Source organism: Anoplolepis gracilipes, chromosome 7 (assembly GCF_047496725.1).
Source record: "Anoplolepis gracilipes chromosome 7, ASM4749672v1, whole genome shotgun sequence".
NCBI classification, from domain to species: Eukaryota; Metazoa; Arthropoda; class Insecta; order Hymenoptera; family Formicidae; genus Anoplolepis; species Anoplolepis gracilipes.
The window spans coordinates 11,274,154-11,293,599 of NC_132976.1; the positions used below are offsets into that span (position 1 = coordinate 11,274,154).

Below are 19,446 nucleotides of genomic sequence, written 5' to 3' on the forward strand. Positions count from 1 at the left end.
GTTACTCCCCTTTATATTTATCAAATTTATAATAAAAAATGCACAATTCTGAGTTATTTTGCGTAATCATTATCAACCTGCATCTCGACTTTTTCACGGTATTAAACGCGTTGCATTTGACATGACCGCGTGCAATTTATTTTTAGAACAGAAGAATAGAAAGAATTAGAGTCATTTAGAGGTTTGACAGAATGAGGCGTTTAATTCTGGAATGCGATCAAATACATCATCAAGATACTAAATAGAACGCAAGAGAGTTTATAAATTTTCTTCATCAATACGTTATCAGCGACGATATGAGATAAAGAGAGAGGGGAAGGACAAGACGAAGGACCTAACCCTTGTTTGATTTTTACACATAAAATGTTCAATTTTTATCGCAGCACCATCTTTGGTCGTTATATTGTTTTGCTCTTCTCAAGCAAACCGCATTTTGTCGAGTGCATCGGTGATGTTATTTAAATTTATGGAACGCGTTTTAGTATACGGCGGGTAAACCACTCGCGTCATCGCGAGTCCTGTATATAGAAGAATATTACAGAATAATGCGACGATGTTTTTCAGCTTAGACGGACAGATATTTCAAATATTTCGCACCTTTCATGTTTCTTAATATTCATATATTTATCTTTCCAGTCTAGTGACTTCATTGCAATACAAATATTTTTGTGAAGTTTTTTTTTATTTGAATGATTACACTCGAAACAATGCACCAAAAAACTGGGCTCAAAGAAAAAGCAGCTAAATAACAAAAGATGAAAAAGCTTTTATATCAACTACGATACAATTCTTTCAAAACATATGATAATAAGCACGTATGTACAATCTCATTGTAACTATTCAATGGTTGCATGAAAATACTTCTTATAAACATCATAATTATTAAATGTGTAGTTAATTAATTAATTTAATAATTAAATCGGACTTGTATAATTTCCCGCTAAATGTTGGGAAATATTTTTTCCTTTATCGATCACTCTCGCGGATATTGCGAATCATCAGAGATTTATTCCGGAGCCGCGAGTATTACTTGCAGCTCTTAAATTAGCTATTGGAGAAACGTTAGAATGAAGAAGAGGAAGGAGGATGCAAACGCGAACGACATTCCCAATAACGACGCCTCTGTCGACGCGCGGAAATCCCGATGTTGCTGCGCCGGAAGCGCACTCGCGCTCTCGCAACCGCGGTGTCCCGGAGATTAATGAATATTCATTGTTTCGTAACTCAAACTTGACGAGAGACGCATCCAGCAACCCGGATCTGGAATGCGATGTTTGTACGACATTTCTCTTACTCTCTCTTTCTCTACTTCTCTCTCTCTCTCTCTCTCTCTCTCTCTCTCTCTCTCTCTCTCTCTCTCTTTATTTCTTTAATTATTTATTTCCATAAATTACTAAAATCTATTGAAACCAAAAGGTTGTTAGTACAATATTACTGCAATATAATTTTTATTGAAACATTTTTATTTTGCTAAAAATATTTATTATATACCTTTCAAATTTTGGAGCTAATCACGCAAATATTTAATATATATCGTATATCAAAGACAAGTAAAAGATATCAATATATCATTTTACTTTCTTATTCTTCGAAAGTGAATTGCAGTAATCCGCAACGGTACAACGTTTGAAAATTAATATACAAAAGAGCATGTGTAGAATGTATTACTTTAAAATTACAGATAATATACCTCGACTCTCTCCTCCTATTACAAGCGCATTTCTATCCACTTTGGTAATGTACAACCGCGTTTCGCCCGTCGATCATTCTCCTCGTTCGAGCGCTCGCTTCGTGCAAGCTACGCCAGGGAGTTACAGCTCGAAATTCATGCATCTGGAACGACCGCGCCTCGAGGGTGTACAAGGTTGCAAGAGAAGAGAAGAGAAGAGAAGAGAAGAGAAGAGAAGAGAAGAGAGAGAGAGAGACAGAAGAGGGAAGAGACGCGCGTGATGCGGAACGATGGCGTCGACGTCAATGTCGACGACGACGACTCGAAAGAGAGCCACTTACGTTTGAATTTTAAATTCTTTCCTACGAACGAAAGAATCTCCGATGACGGAGAATGAGAGACGGAAGCGTACGAGGTTGAAAGGATAGGAACACCCAAGCGAAAAAGATTAAACTCGTCGAAGCGCGAACGAATCGAAGAGGTCAAGTTGTCTCTGATGAGCATTAGCATTTTGCAGACCAGCGTACGCAAATAAAAAAGAAAGGAAAATAAGCGTAAAAAAGCAATGAAAAACGCACGAGACATTTTGCGTATTTCATGCTTGGATGATGAACCGATCTACTCATCCATCTCCTTTTCTTATAGTTTCGAGATATCGCGATTTTCCGTCCCAAAAGATGAATTTACCTTCTTCTTAACGCGCAATTACCATTCGCATTCTTATCTTTACGAAGTCTTGCGCGATAAGGAGTCTTGCCTTGACAAATGGTTTGTATATGAAGGACCTTTCGTTGGAATTGTCTCAAACTTCGTGATGTTGTTCTTTGACAAATGTCGAGGCAGAGAATTCGGCCAAATTAAAGTTTAGAGATGCAGACAGACAGACAACAGCATCCTGTTTATTTTCAAGTGAACTTTATTTCAACAGAATGTTAATTAAAAATTTAGTTTATCAAGTATTTTCTCAACATTAAAAGTTGAAAGTTGAAAGGATTTTTTTAGATGTTTCTTTAAATCTTTTCATTCTCTACTATTGGGATCCTGTTTCCTCTCTTCGGCTTTTGCAGCGCATCAGCGGAAGTCGATTCTCGATTCAAAACGGATCCATAAAATCGCAAGGCCCAGTTCAATCGCTCGCACAAGCTGGATCTGTACGAGCGATAGGAAAGAAAGTAGAAGGAAAACGCCGACAGAATGGCGGCAAACGAGCGCGGGACGAAAAGCACTTTCTTGCCCATGGAATCCGGGATTATCCGTGAGACGAAGCAGATTCGATAATAAGTATGTATGCCTATATGAGACCATTGTGCACCGCGTTCGAAATTGACTCTATACGTTACATGGAAGAAAAATAAGAAAATTAAAAAAAAAAAACGAAAACCACTGAATACCATATCGATACGTTCAATCGAGCGCAAAATTGATTTCTCTAAATAAGAGATTGATAAAAGTAAATATAGAGAAAAATAAAAATTAGAATTGTGTATAAAAGATTTCAGATAGTTGTTGAAAATATTATCATTAATCATTAGGATGAGTATTTGCAACGTGATAGAAAACGACTAATATGTTTAATTAAAGATCTGAAAATATACTAGAGAAAGTAGTATCAATTCTTCATAATCATTGAATATTTATTGTAATCTGATACTATCATGTAGTTTCGGGACAAAATATATGTCTTATCTATTCTATTTTATTTTAATTTTACTTTAACATTATACAATATAAACTAAACAATATATTATATATAAACTATATAGCTGCAAATCATAAACTGTTTTTAGTTAAAAAATGACATATCTTGAAAAATTAAGTAAAGAAAAGAAGATATTTAAAAAATGCTTTAATTTAAAAAAAATAAAATGAGAAAATTCAAAATATAAAAAAAAAATATTTATATATATATATATATATATTTTTGCTGTTGTATGTATAATAATATATTCTGCCTCTAAGATTTTTAAAAATATATTAGAGGCACAAGTATCATTTTATTTGAAACCTGTAGAAAAATTCCATTCACAAACGCGAAGGAAAGATCGAAAATGCATTCAAGAATAAAAACTGGCAAATATAACGAAATGTCGAAATAGGTGAAAATTTCTTCGCAACCGCCAGCGCGAGATGCGGTTGTTTAAGTTGGCGAAGTCTGAATGAAGGAAGAAGGAAAGACGTGGCGAAAGAGCACGAGCGAAGATGAAGTGCAGTTAAGAACGAAAGCAAAGTACCGGGAACAACGTGCGCGTTTCAATATTTTAGAGTCTCCGCCAACCGTTGCTGCCGCGAAGGATTCTCCACTTGGAGTGTAGCGTCGTAATGCAGGTGACAATTGGAGCGTGTCGATACCGCCGCACCCCGAGATTCCTATAATGGAATGGATAGAACGTCTCTTCCTATCCTCCGGATTCCAGTTTCCTTTTATACCGAGATTTGCCCGGAGAATTTTACGCGCCGCGACGGAACCGTACCGGAAAATCGCTCGCCATCTTCTCGATAAAGATCAGCAACCGTGATCTTAACCCTTCCGCTATGTATAGCGATGTTGTAGTCACCAGCCGTCGAGAGCGTGTTCCTGACTGTAATGCGACTGGTTGAACAATCCACGATGGTAAAGTGTCATAAAGGTGTCATGATATTATACATGAATAAAAAAGAAAAATCATATGCAATAATATCGATGAGAAAGAAGAAATATTAATAATAATCAATAAGTAGATTATATATATATATATATATATATATTGTAGACAAGCATAAAAAATAGGAATATGTTGATAATAAAAATTAAACTATTATAAAATTTCATACATTAAAATAAATTTAAGTATAAAATAATAATGCGGTAGATAATATAAGCAGATAATATATTTATGTATGACGTATAAGAAATAATGATAGTTATAAACTTGCATGCGAATAGAAGTGAAACACGCAACGAGGTAAACAGAAAATAGAGTTTTATAGGTAGCTGTAAAATTTTATAAAGTGAAATATTTTCAAACGTAATATAATAGTAGGTTACACATATATAGTAATATTCTAGATATACATGTAGAGAGTTGTATATAACGATATACATACATCGGCAGTAGAAATAGAACGGAACGAGTGAGATGCACGATACACCTTATACTTAACGATCAGATCTGGCAATCAATGACGAGGAAGAGTACTGAATTCGTGGCAAGCGATCGTTTTCAGTAATCCCAGGATGAGAAAGACCTGATAAAACCGGGTCGGCCAAAACCGATGGCACATTCAAGTGTACTCGACGTTCTACCGCGCGCGCGTTTGTGATCCTTTACGTAACTTCCCCGAACCATCCATCGTTCAGAAGTTTCCAGGCCGCGGCTGGATGAGTTTTCCTCCAAAGAACTTTTCGAAACTCGCAACGACGCGCGAAACCTTCCGATATGCCGTCGGCAAGCGAAGAAGATACCCGGACGCCATTGCTACCCGTTCCCAAAAGACGCCGTCGGAGTTTCTTCACTCGACTGAGATCCGTTCGAGAAGAAAAAAATTCTCTCGTCGAGATATTTTCCGAAAGAGTCGCGGCCATGTTCTTTTCAAAATTAAATATTAACTTCACGCGCATCTCACGATTAAATAGAAATCATTAAGACAAAAACACTCATTAAAAAATTCATTAAAGGATAAATTGTTTAACGTACAAGCTATTAATATTAAAATTTATTCATACTACTTGATGAATATACATCATCTTTAATTGAATAACGCTCTCAATTTGCAGAAAATTACGTTCATTGCAACTTAAAAAGAACAATAATTAATAAAAAATTTCTTTATAAATTTCAAAAGGATTTGACATCGTTTTATTCGAATAGCATTATGTAAATATATACTAATAATTTTCTTAATCAATAATAAATATGCAAAATATCAGTTAACCGTTAGATTGTAATAATACAAAGTCGATCGCTTCGTGATAAATATTCATTACGGGGAAATTCTAATTCAAATTGTAATTCAATACATCAAGGATTAGGCACGCGCGTTATTACGTGCGCGGTTTTGTGCTCCTCTAATCAGCAAGCGACAGAACTTTCATCGAGATCAATTCAGCTTTTCCGCACGAATGGTCGTCTCTGAAGACTCGTGAATGGCGCGCCGTGATCTTGCAAGTTCCCCTACGTATTCTGCACTCTCCATAAGCGAGAACGGAGACACGCCAGAAACGACGGCGGGGAAACTATCTCGGACCGGCGTGGAACTTTCCGCGGAAGCGGAGCAACTATTCGAAGCGGAGTCGGAACGGATTCATACGCACCTGCAAGTTGGTCAGATTCGCCGCGCGTGTCACGCGAATCGCTTCGTGCTCTCGAGAAACGCGAGATTCGCGAGCGCGAACAGAAGCACATAGGGAAAGAGATAGGGAAAGAGGAGGAGAGAACCTCGCGCTGAGTTCCGGGCGCCGTCTGATGCCGGATTACATCAAACTGGCATAACACACATCCGCCTCGGCTAGCTGACTGGCGAACTTGCCGCTCTTGAGACTTCACCCGGAAATTCTCCTCGTTCGCTCGAGAGGAAACGTGGCTAGGGTAATTGCATCTATCCGAGCACGCCGTCAGAGACGGCAGATTGCGGACTTGGCTAACTTTGGATCACGATGATGCGAGACTCGCTCGTTGTTTCTCTGTTTCTCTCTCTCTCTCTCTCTCTCTCTCTCTCTCTTTTTCTTATTTTATCAAAGATAATGCCAATATGTAATCAGGGTTAGTCGCAATTCTTATGTTAATTCGACGGGAAATCAGAAAAACGGCTCGTTAGTTACAAGGTTGCTGATTGCGAGAGAAATATTGAGAAAGTTGACTTTTAACGTTCATCGATAGAAAAGCGAGTTCTACAAACGTAAATTTAATAAATTTCATTTGTAAACGTTTAATATACTTTTCCGGTTAATTAATGAAAATATCGCATCTATATATTACATCTATATTTTTAGAAAATGTTAATTTCTATCTGAAAATAATCGAGGGTTCATCAAATCTTCTGTGAGTTAAAGTCAGCTATGGGATTAACCGATGGATAAGTTGATGGTAATCGTACGATCAATCGACCGTTTCTCCACGGAAAGACAGTCTTTCTCGACATGTTTCGAGTCTTCCCTCTACTTTTACTTCGTGGAAGACATTCCGATTTCCATAAGCGATGTCCGGCGGAGACGTTTAAACGACGCTAGGCCAAACGCGGGTAATCCACCGTCAAAGCGCACGCGAGCATACGATCCAATAAACGATCGACAGTGGAGCTGTCCCTTTGACATGTGTTCATACATGGCTAGGCCAAGTCCTCCTTTTGGAGCACGGTCACCGGGAGGACCGAGTTGTCGTCGGACAAGTAAGAACACACAGGTCACTGTATAACACATACACGTCATGAAACACACACACACACACACACACGTCAAACCTACCCTAAGAACGCACACTCTCCAAGAGTAATGTGGTCGCAACTTATGAGAGCATTCCCGCTGTACATCTACCATCGTGCAAGGAAGACGAGTTCACATGTGCAGACCACGTGTACGAACACACACTCTATGAGCTCTCACTCCTCCTTATCATCCCACACAAACATAGACTCTGCGCGGGGATGGGGGGAGGGGAAAGCGGGGAAGCTCGCGGAGGGAAAATCCTTTGGCCAGCGAAGCTTGGATAATCGTGCTCCGAGCTATAGACGCGCTTCTCTTCGTCGCGGTAAGGATGCTGACAAGGAGAGAAAAGAGGGATAGAAAGGTGGGAGAGAGAAAATGGGAGGAGGGAGGAAAAGCTCGCTTTGCTGCAATCGCAGCCTGCCCATCCACGTGGAAATCATAGCTCGCTGCGGGAGCCATCGGGACTCGAAATTGTCCGGAAACGTTTGCCGAGCAGTTCTCGGCGGAGTCTTCTTTCCTCCGTCTATAGTGTAGAGCGAGGAAGGATAGGACGCGACAGGCAGCCGACTGCCTCTTCGGGGATTTGGGCATAAAGAGACCTCTCCCGGAAGATTGTCTGAAGATCTCTTTATAATTCGAAGGCAGTGCTCGAGAAGACGTGTAATGTCAATCGAACGTAGATCGAAAGCGGACGTGTTTAAAAGAAATGTTACGATCACAGAAAAAGAAGTTTAAGACTGTATTGCCATTAGAAGAATTAGCATCAATATTATTAAAAATGCGTTTTTATTATTCAATCGCATTCAATTGATTCTAGAGCTAAGAAGACTGCAAACAGCTATATAATAGATTTTTTTCAGAAAAAGGCAGAATAGAAAGTTTTATAATAGAAGGTTCTTGAAAAATACTATGTTAATTATTAAAATTTATTGTTAAAATCAATTACTATATTAATTATTAAAATTAAATTAATTAATTTATAATTTATCTATAGAGCTGTAATTTAATATTTAAAACAATTTGAAAAAGATATCGAAGAAATTTATTTTAAAATACGTAATCAAAGGTAATCAAAAAACAATTATACATAATAGCTTTTAACAGAACAAAATCTAAAACGATAAAGTTGCGTAACGTTAAAAAAAAACAAATTATAATTATTTATTTAAAAATTAATAAAAATTGAAAAATTTATCGTGCATTAATTTCAATTATATTATCGGGTTTATAAAACAAGAGTATACGTTTTATGTAATTTTTAAAATAAGGCTATAATAAAACAAACAAAAAAGTTACAAACATAACTTTACGTTAATAAAATTTATTATTCGAAATAGAAAATGGCAGACATACCTAGGAGGAAAGCATTTCCAAAATGTTTGAAGGAACGTAAAGATTTATACGTGTGTAAGTTTTCCGATCGACGAACGCGTAGCTAGCCCGAACGAGAAATATCAAATGCGGCGTAATAAATATCCTCGTCGCTTCCGCGCGTATTTCGTCTGAAATTCTCACGGTATGTCTACGGGAGAATCCGAGAATGATCCCCTTAGGGGTCAGGGACCCGGCGTGGAAGTGCCATATCGCGGAATCTGCCGGCGAGCAGCAGCGCAGCAGCAACAGCCGAGCGCGAGGTTTGAGGTTCGCAGACTCTCGTCGTACGAGAGGACGGTATTGGATGTCATCACGAGAGAGATTACGGGCTTTGAAAGAGCCCCCTATCTCACTTCCACTTCCATTCATCCTTCTTTCTCCATCCACCATCGTCATCCCGAGCGCGTCGCTATTTCAGTTACTCCTACCATCCTTCGCGTCATTCGTTCGTTGTGCGATGTGCGACGCACATTCGAAGCGTCTCTGTCCCTTCCAACCACTTCCAACGACTCTCATAGGATGGAAGAAACCCTCCGTGGCACCGAAGGGAGGGCCAGCTCTCATATCCCATTTGCCCCTATTTTTCATAAGCGATATTAGAATCTATCATCGAAGAGGCCCGAGCGCAGGCACTCGCCTTCGCTCTAAGATCGAGAGCTATAGAAAAGGTGGTGGGTATCGATAAAAAAGATAGAGGGACTTTCCCGATTATCGAAGGGGTGGGATACCGCGATCGCTGACGATTATCGACTCTATTGAAGCAGCGATGTGAATGGATCCAGAGATCGCAAGGCATCGCTATATATATATATATATATATATATTATATATATGTGTATGCTCCCGACGAGCGGAGCGGAAGAGAGGAAGGCTGAGAGAGTCGAGAGACCTGCCCTATATATTATCGTAGCCGCGCGATATTTCATTCATCGCGACCTCTCGATCTCCTCCGTCCTTCTCTCTGCTCAGTCGATTTTCAATTGGGCATGCGCTCCTCGCGCGATCTCAATAACGTTTTCATCCCGTTTTTCATCCTTCTCGTCGTTATGGCTAGCAAAGTACTGCTAGTAAAAATTTCTTGGTCGCGCACGCCTTGTCGAGGGATCGAGGGCTTTTAATCACGATGACTTTCTAATTCTACAATATATCAAGTTACAGCAAAAACATAAAGAGTGTGAAGTAACGATAGAGAAAAATAAGAAGTGATAAAGTATATATTTTTTACCGTAAGCATTGAAAATTCTTTGATACTTATAAATTTATATTATTATGACAAAATTATTTTAAATGAATAGACATTAGCATATGGCTAATAAATTTGTAATATTTATCTTACAAATTATTAAAAATTAATCTAATTGCAAAGAATTTTTTTTATTTTTACATTTCTTATTGATTTATCTATAAAAGAGTTTTATTATATGTATATTATTAGCAAGTTGCCAAAATGTTCATTAATCAGACTGTATATTTTCTATGTAAAGCATCAAAAGAAAATTACTGTAAAAAAGCCTAACAATAAAATACAATGTTTAACATTATCTTGTAAATGTAGGAAATATTTATAAATGTTGTATAAAAATTCTAAATCACACAATATTTAATCTCTTACAGTTTCAAACGGGGTAATCTTTTTCATAATATCCTCTTTTTATGCTGAGCCAATTCCAATGTGTTTTGTGATAATTTTCTCCTCCGTAACTATCAATCCGTGAACCGTAAATTCACAAAATACCGGCACAATTTGCGTACGTAGCATATTCCGAATTTTGTATTATTTATCTTTCCTCGTATTTATCGTGGCTTTACCATGATTACTAATTACAGCCTTTCAACTCGAGTCGTTAATTACCTCACTGGCGAACATTATTGACTCGTTAAATAGGATAGTTTCGTATAAATTTTCGGCACGTTTGTATGCAACAAAGTTGTAATAAGTCCCCGCAATATTTTCAAAAAACAATATAACTTCAAAAAACAACATAATAACTGTACTCACCTCTATGCCTATTAGTTTGCTTGTCGAACATCAGCATAGCATCCTCGATCTGGAACATAAAAAGAAAGAATGATTTTCATCACAAAAAAAATTACTTCAATTTAATGTATACATATAATTTAAAACTTTATCTTATTAAGTTAACCTAATTAAAATATAGTTTTTTTTATTTATTTCAGATATTATTCTTTTATTAAATTATTTTATTAATTATATTATTTCACTTAATTTAAATGTGTGTGTGTGTGTGTGTGTGTTGTTTGTTACAACGCATACACATATATGTACATATGCGCGCACACGCGCACATGCTAGCATATATAAAATAAATACGCTCATCTGTGCCAGTGACGATAATTAGCCGACAATAGAATAATAAACTTTCGTATTAACAATAAACGTCTAATATCCCTGTGGATAGAATCCAGATAACTATGTAGCATAAAATAATATTTGTTTTCAATATAAAATCTTTTACAGTTGAAGTCTCTCTTTTTTTTCGTAAATTAAAAATTAAAGTTGTGAATCTAAATTTTTTTCTCAAAATAATTCTATACGTCTGATAAATTCACGACGATGTATAGGTTCATATAATACATATTCTATGTTATTGTACTATAAATAAATAAATTATTAACTGTATATACAATTAAAATTAATTACGGGGCTATAATATATTATTGTATGACATAATCGCGCGTGCACATCATCATAAATTATTAACGAAACTTTGATTGACGTGATTAATAGCCCAATCTAAAATTTCTACTTTAAACCGTATTAGAAGTAAAAATATAAATATATAGATTTAGGAATATAATATGAAATAATCTCTGCATCAATTAAAGAGAGTCAGTCATTTTTAAAATAAAAAATTAATGTTAACAATGTTACAAATTGATGGATTTTGTGTAAAGATAAAATTTGCTCATCAAAGGAGGCTGAGCAGTGATTGATTTTTAAGCGATTTCCAGGAACGCTAGTTGAATGACGAATAAAATCCTTTGTATCCTTATGAGGACTAGTACGTGTCGTAAAGCACAGCTGGTCAGAGATTTACGGAGCATGTTGCTGAGAAGGGGTGGCCGAGAGAGGCGGGGGTAGATGGCTCTATATATGGCCAAAAGGCGAGCGGAGCCCCGAAGAGGCGTAGGAAGAGCTAGTAGGATTTATGAGACAAGAGAAACAATAGAGGATTACCTTTACCTCCTTTACTTGTTCTTTCCTTCTCGCTCTTTCGCAGTCCACTAACTATCGATAATCTATACCTGTTAGAATCGCGATATTCTTTTCGTGACGTTTGCGTAATCATTTTTAATAGACGTTTAGTCATTGATAAATAGACGTTTTATATTTTATGACTATATTTTGTGTAAGATATAAATCATCGTTTTAAATGTTCTAAAAATTAAATTTGACAACACCAAACAAAAAATACAAACAAATATAAATAGTAACACCTACAAAGTAAAATAGAGCAAATTGTATAAAGATAATAGGAGAGATTCTCTGTGTATGTGTGTATCCAAGTTTACACTGATAAAAATTAATTTCATTGTTCCATATAATTTGAAATATGTTTTTCTGCTTTAAACATGAAAAAGATAAATTTATGAAACACCAAAATTAAATTAAAAATATAAACAACGTTATATTTAGGCATAATAATTAATTTAATTTATTTTCTGTTTAACGATAGAAGACAAACTAGTTGACTCTATTTTTTGTAAATTTATTTATTTTAGTATCAATATACTCTCTCTCTCTCTCTCTCTCTCTCTCTCTCCTCTCTCTCTCTCTCTCTTTTCTTCTTCTTCTTCTCTTTTTTTCTCTCTCTTCTCATCATATATATTTTGGTAATAAAATTAAGAAATCTACAAAAAAGTGAAGTTGGTTAATTTGACATCTGAAAAGCTTGATTACTAAATAATATGTCAATGTTTTAAAATAACACGCAGCAGTAACAGTCGTCACGTTCTCATTTTATTTTCTCGTCAGACAGTACAATAAAATTTTAATGAATTTCGTGTAACGATCATGGTGCTGCGGCGAGGAAGTCGCTGAAAAATGCCAAGGGAATCGGGTGTCTTAGCTGACATTTGTTGCGACTTTTATTTTTCGAGAGGTGATATGCCTTTTACGAGGGGGTTGACGGACAAAACGAGGGGACGGGTGGGCTTTTAATGAAAACGCAAGAAGCGTCACGGCGTAAGACAAGACCGCCACTGGAAGAGCCATCGTTGCTTATTCTTTTCCACCCTCTCTTCTCATAAAGTACATGTAAAGTACATCCTTTCATTATTCCTTAATGCTGCAGCCTTTGTTGCGGCTGTTATACTGATGTACCCTTAGCGGTTGAATCAGTGTGACATGAGTCTGTCGATGTTTGTGATGCTTCCCGTATCAGTGATAATGCTTTCGATCAAGAACATAAAATTTTTACTCCAGTAACAATGTATATGAAAAATTTACTTTTCCCAACTTTGTTAGCATTTTTCTCTGTAAACATCTCTCTATATTTTTATTTCCATCTGTTTCAATCAACAGTTTGTAAACTTTCTTTACTACTGTAATAACGACATTTTTTTAATAATAATGCTTAAACCAAAGTATAAATAAAATTATTTTTCTTTCAATAAAAACAGTAATTATTTTAGTAATTGAAATATGTGCGATAACGGTACTCTTTTTTTTTTTATTTTGCGCGGGAATCTTTGCAAACAGGCAATCGTGTATTTCCCTCATTATCTCGAATAATTATCGCGAGTCGCAATGCAGTTTTGCGGGTTTCGTGTGTATCATTGCATTGCGAGTATCTATTTCCTGCGATATGTAATATTCAGCGCTCGACGCATTATGCATCCACGTATTTACTTCATTAAAAATACATTGCCCGGATGTATTTAATATTGATTCGATATAAATTAATATAATTATCGTACGCAGTGCATTACCAGTAACGTCGTGCACGAGAGAATATTATAGGAAATGCTTATTATTCTACCGTCGTTTACGTGCGAGCTGATTTTACGTACAATAAATACGTATATCTCTTCTCCAATAATTTTTTATATTATACCTTTTTTTTTAAATAAAAAGAGATATTTTCTCAGAGACAATAAACATGTGTCAGAATAAATAACAATATATAATGTAATTTATATTATTAAAAGACTAATAGTATTATATTGAAAATTATTGCGTTTCGGCATTTCTAGTTACAATTATTATAATCTTATTTTATAAACGTATTTAAAAAAAATATTATAACTCTAATTTATATATTTTATACTTATTGAATTATTTTGTTATCGTAATATATAAATAATAAAAATGTTAAAAGCTTTTAAAGGTAAAAATTATGCAACTATTTTTTTTTTTAATTTATAGTTATGTAGTTACGATACTTTTCAAATTGGAATTATTGATTTATTTGCCCATATTAAATCTTTTCAAAATATCTCTCTCTACTTTTCGTATGTAAGTAAGTACATTTCCTGGTTATCAATTTACTTTTGACAAGTGAAATCAGCACTCTGTTCCAAACCGAGAATAATTTCGCCGGGAACGAGAGAATTTTAGTTCGCACGCAGATTGAAATTCTCAAGACACGTCGATGTAACCTTAAGGCAGATAACGGAAGAATATAACGCGAATTGGCCTTGTAACTTGCCAAAACTTCTTCCCTTTACGTGAGCTCGGAAAATACGTGGTACGAAAAAGGTTATCGAAGAGGAGAAGAGGAGAAGGAAGCGAAGGGTAGACAGGAGTCGGCGGCGTCCTCCGGAGAGCAATCGAGTTCTGGTGAGTGGGCGAGACGTACCTTATTACAAGTTCGATTCCACCGGTGTTACAGCTCTCGGTGGACCGAGCTGTAGATTGCTGTCTTACTGCCCTCGCCCTTTATATCGCGAGTCCCTCCCCTCCGAGGCAAGGCCGTGTCATTTTCTCGGCACCCTTCTACTCGATTCGTACTCGATGTGTGTGTATGTTTGTATACGCGTGTGTGTGTGTGTGTGTGTGTATGACACTCGCTCCAGCCTTTCTGTTTGACCAACTACTTTAAAGAGGACGCATAAAAGTGGGACAAGAGGGGACATCTTTATGAACCACATTTTACACCTGATTTTCTGTGTCTTGCCGACAAAGTCTACCAACTTGTTTGAAATATCATTTCGTTCAGAAAATATAAGTTAAAAAAAAAACACATAATATTTATCAATTATCGCGCGTTTAAATTATTATTGTCATAATCCGCTTCATTGATATTACATTGTAAAATAACAACTGTGGATGTGCAGTCGGCTCGAATTTCCGATGCGAGCAATTACGTGCAATAAAGAGATAGCCAAAATAACGTACTGAAAATACTTATTTTTCCACGCTAATGATTATTATTAATAAGCATTGTCGAGAAGGAAATACAGCTGACTCTTTGCAATAAACGCAATACGAACAAAATTGCGTTGCGCAAATATAAGAATAAATCGTAACACCGAAATGATAAATTGATACATCACATTTGCTCATGCATAAATATTTTCGTTTTTGTTCTTTCAAGAGAATATTTTTAGGTTTTTATTTTTGTCGAAAATATTGTAAGAAGCGCACCAAAAAAAAAAAAAAAAGAAAATATTCGCTGCTGTTGCCAATAACGCCGCTCGGTAAACTTTACAATCTCTATTTGCAATTCATCTGTTGATTTTATCCTGCGTTTTCCATTGGATTTCGCTTTGCAACATTTTCCGGTTTGCCTTTACATTTTACGGTAATCCCCGGGGACGCAGAGTAAAAAACTGTCATCGTTAAATATTTGCATTAAGAAGAGAACCATCAGAGCTAGCTAGGACAACTATTGCGATTTATAGTTATAGTTTTAATTCGCCTTGTTAAAATTTAGATAAATATTTCACCGCAATAATTTGAGACAATCGCTAAATATTTTTATATAAAGAGGAAATTTAAATCGTTTGTTACTCTTTTTCTCATTATAGAGATATTTATAACGTATATATAACATCTATAATAACTGTCCTATATACTTTGTAATGGCTTTGATTTTAAAAATCTTAAGGAGAAAAAGAAATAAGTGTCTAGGAATTTATATATTTAAAAATCTCTCTCTCCCTCCCTCCCTCTCTCTCTCTCTCTCTCTCTCTCTCTCTCTCTCTCTCTCCTAGTCTATAAATCGAAATATCTAAAATATGAGGGAAATATTCGTGACAAATAATACGATTTATAAAGAAGCTCAAGTTTTGAATCGGAAAAAGTGAACGATTCGTTTCGAAGTGAGTACACTCTCTTTTCGGTCAATTTATCATATTACAAAACTCTACAATCCATGTATTCTGAACTATCGTATACTATGAGACTAAACTGCGAATCTGCGCGTGAAAGCTAGAAGTTATCTCAATCGATCGCGACATCGAATCGAATGCAACGAGCCGAAACGGTGATTCCCACTTGAATTTGTTTCCGATTCGCGTTGCAATACGATACGCGTTTCGAGTGCGCAAACGTGCATCCACGTACGCCATCCGGAGTGCACTTCATGAAACTTATCACCAAAGTTCACAGAACCGGATACTTCGGTAACACGGGCTTCGGTGTGCTTAAATTCATTTTCGAACCCGGGGCATCGAGTTTCCACAACCCCCGTCCTACATACCACTCGCATTGTGTGTATGCGCGTGTGCGTGTGCGTGCGCGTGTGCGTGTGCGTGTACGCGCGCGTGGGCGTGCGCACCCTTTTTATTTCGTTTCGTTTCTCCGTTCCTCGCTTGTCCCGAGCTCCCTTTTTCGAAGATAAACGAGAACGAAGCGCGCGCCCCGCTTCGAGAACTCCCGCTCTCCATCGAGATTTTATTTTTTTTTTTTTTTCCCCCGAGTTGATTAAAGGCCGCGCCGCGCGCGTCCCCTGCGCGAGAGTTACAAAGTCGGATTCTATTACTTGTATATGCGGTAAAACAATTTACGCTCGCGGCTCATTTACGGTAAAATTGCGGTCCGTGACATCGTTGACGCACATTTTAAATTAATGCATTCTCATTGCGAAAATATATGTATGTAGGTGTGGAAAATGTAGTTCAGGTTATTTTTAAAAAAATATATCTCTTTGTCGTATAAAAATATATTAATATAATATAAAGTTTCTGTTATAAAACTGGAATATCAAATCTTGTCTCTCTCTCGCTCTCTCTCTCTCTCTTTCTCTCTCTGTCTCTCTCTCTTTCTCTCTCTGTCTCTCTCTCTCTCTCTCTCTCTCTCTCTCTCTCTCTCTCTCTCTCTCTCTCTCATTAATAGTCGAAAAGATTAATGATGTCATGTGAATGTCATACTAAAGTTAAAATCGGCGCCGCAAAGTCCATTACATTTTACCACGTTACTTATTCAGAGTTAATATCCTAATCCTAGTATAAGAGGGAGAAGGGAAGCTATTTTGTTGCAATGTCACCAACTTAATCAAGGTGTTTTCGACCGCTTCAATTTCACCGTCGTGTTCCTCCGTGACTCATGCGATTTCGCTCGTCGGTCGCCCCGGGGCTGAATAATGATCCGAGAAGGGCGAGATAGAGGGCGAGGAACTTAAGTAGCTCGCGAACGGACACGCGGCGAGGGTCGATCCGGTTATTCGACAACACGTAAGTCGACTCCGCCTATGTCGGTGTTCCCGGGACGAAGGAGGGAAAGGAAAACTTCCCTGGAAAACTCGGAGCGCTTCCGACAAACAAATCGGCCGTCGAAGTTGCCGTCGTTTGCTGTTCGATACTCGATCGATATCGAGCCGGCCTGTATTCAGAAGGGATGCACGGAGTAGGTCGAGGCTGGCAAGTAGAAAGGGCGGTTTTTCTCGCGGGGATAACTTTCGCGAAAAAAAAAAAAAGAAAGAAAAAACTCTGCTCTTTTTGGATCTTGGCGAACCAAGTCTCTCTCTCTCTCTCTCTCTTCTTTCAACGCGGATGGATACATAACATTTCTCTTACCAACTCTCGGAGATAATGATGGTTCTCAGACCGACATCTGCTTGTTATTTTCAGATAAACCAAGCCGCTTTACACACACCATATCGTTGAAAAAATATCAATAACACGCTGCGGGCAATATTAATATCGTCGAGAGAGTATCTCTCTCTTTCTCTCTCTCTCGCAAGAGCATCAAATAAGTATCAACGTATCGGATAAATGTTTGGTAGCGGAATCGCGGCGTGTTCTCGCACGATCAAACCACTCGATACGACCATAAGTAATTGCGCGTTCGATATTCCTTTTTACATATGTAGCATGAATATAACGTACGACCTATGAATAACGGACGAACGTTCATGTTACATACTCGTCGCTAAATATGACCGTGCTCATATGCAGCTCTAGATAAAACCCACGAGCAAACGACCGTATGTAGCGTTAAATGTCAAATGTGAATGCGATTCCATTTAGCATGCTAATTGTGAGGTACGAATATGGGCCATAGACATTTTTTTCGATACAACCTCTTATATATTTAATGTATGCTATTCAATATTCATTAGTCTACGAACTCAATTTTAATTTATAGCTTTGAATGTTTTTTTGTGAAATTTTTTATGCAATTTTTTTATGCTTGCTACTTTGATTGATATCTCATTTAGAACAATCAATGTCTCGATCGCCAGGATAATTATTACGAATGGCAATATTTGTCAAAATAATTTGTAAAATAAACAATTACAAGTGTCAAGTATTTCGCGCGAGAATGGCAGCGTTCCTAAAAATAATCGAGAGATTTGCGTAATTATTCAAATATAATCCTGAAAATTTATACAAATGTTTAAAACTGCATTGCGCTACGAGAGTTTGCGTTTGAAAAGACTTTGATTATATCTCTCTAAGTTCGTCAAACATATTTTCGACGTTCATGATGTCATTCGGACAAGCATCGATTGCCTGCCAATGGTCGCTCCCAAAGAAAGTACTATCTACCTAATCTCCGAAGTAAATTCGCCTTTCGCCCTCCGGTTACATCCTACCGACTCTTTCTTACGCGAACTACTGAGAGTCATTTGTAACTTCCAACCCTTGTCCTTTCAAATGCCGTAACGTTCCGAGGTTCGTTTTGCTCCTCAATCACATTCAGATACACGAAAAAACGAAATATACTTTTTGGTCCTTAAAGATAAAAAATACGATGGGATTTCAATAAAAATATTTTTATAAAGTATAACATATGTAATTTTTGCATAGACATATATACATATCTCTTTTATTAATATCAATATTTGATCATATTCCGACATCTTTCATTTATTTCAACGTGGCAAATTCGAAGAGTTTCTTACACCAGGTATTTCTTATAAAAATGGCGTGCAAAAAAATGTCCTTATGTAATCAAGAGAAGTGTGTTCCTAAAATTAAAAATTTGTTTTAACATCGTGAAGGACGCGAAGTGGATGCTCGACGTTGCAGCGCGATAAGATTTTAATATCGTAATTTCTAAAACTGACTGCTAAAGAAAGAAACGAGATGGAAGCAATCTCCTCTCATATTTCAGAGTATGTAAATAGCCATTTTCGTCTGACCAACTGATATAATATAATTGTCATTCAACGACTATCATTTAACGTCAAGTTAAATTTTGTTGAAACAAGAAATAGGAAAATTTAAATCTGTACTTATAACAGTTGAATCAAAATAAATTTCTAATTAAAATAAAGTAATTTTATAAAATTAAATATGTAATGTTGAGATTCGAGTAAAATTTAATTTAAAAATGCGATAATTAATGCGATAATTTTTTCTCAACTACACATATCTTTGTAATCTAAAAGCTCGTTATTTTTAAAATCCTTCGAGACACGTGTGCTTTAATTGATGATACGTTATCAATTTTTCCAAACCTTTCAAGTACAATAAAAAAACATTTTTTTATATTATAGGTAAAAATTGTTTGGTGTCAATTTTCTGATTGCAAATTGAAATATACACGCCAATTTTTGTGGTTCGACTAAACCTCAGTTTGCAACGCATC

At 36.5% G+C, this 19,446-nt stretch overlaps 1 protein-coding gene across 14 annotated transcripts in view; it reads right to left on the reverse strand.

The window, feature by feature from the left end:
* The window catches only part of Rbp6 (RNA-binding protein 6), a 602,105-nt gene that overhangs the window by 107,924 nt on the left and 474,735 nt on the right, over positions 1-19,446 (reverse strand). For all 14 annotated transcript variants that reach the window (XM_072896319.1, XM_072896325.1, XM_072896324.1 and 11 more), the window contains one exon: positions 10,444-10,492. In XM_072896319.1, the coding sequence (XP_072752420.1) occupies positions 10,444-10,492 (49 nt within the window). The remainder of the gene's footprint in view (positions 1-10,443; positions 10,493-19,446) is intronic.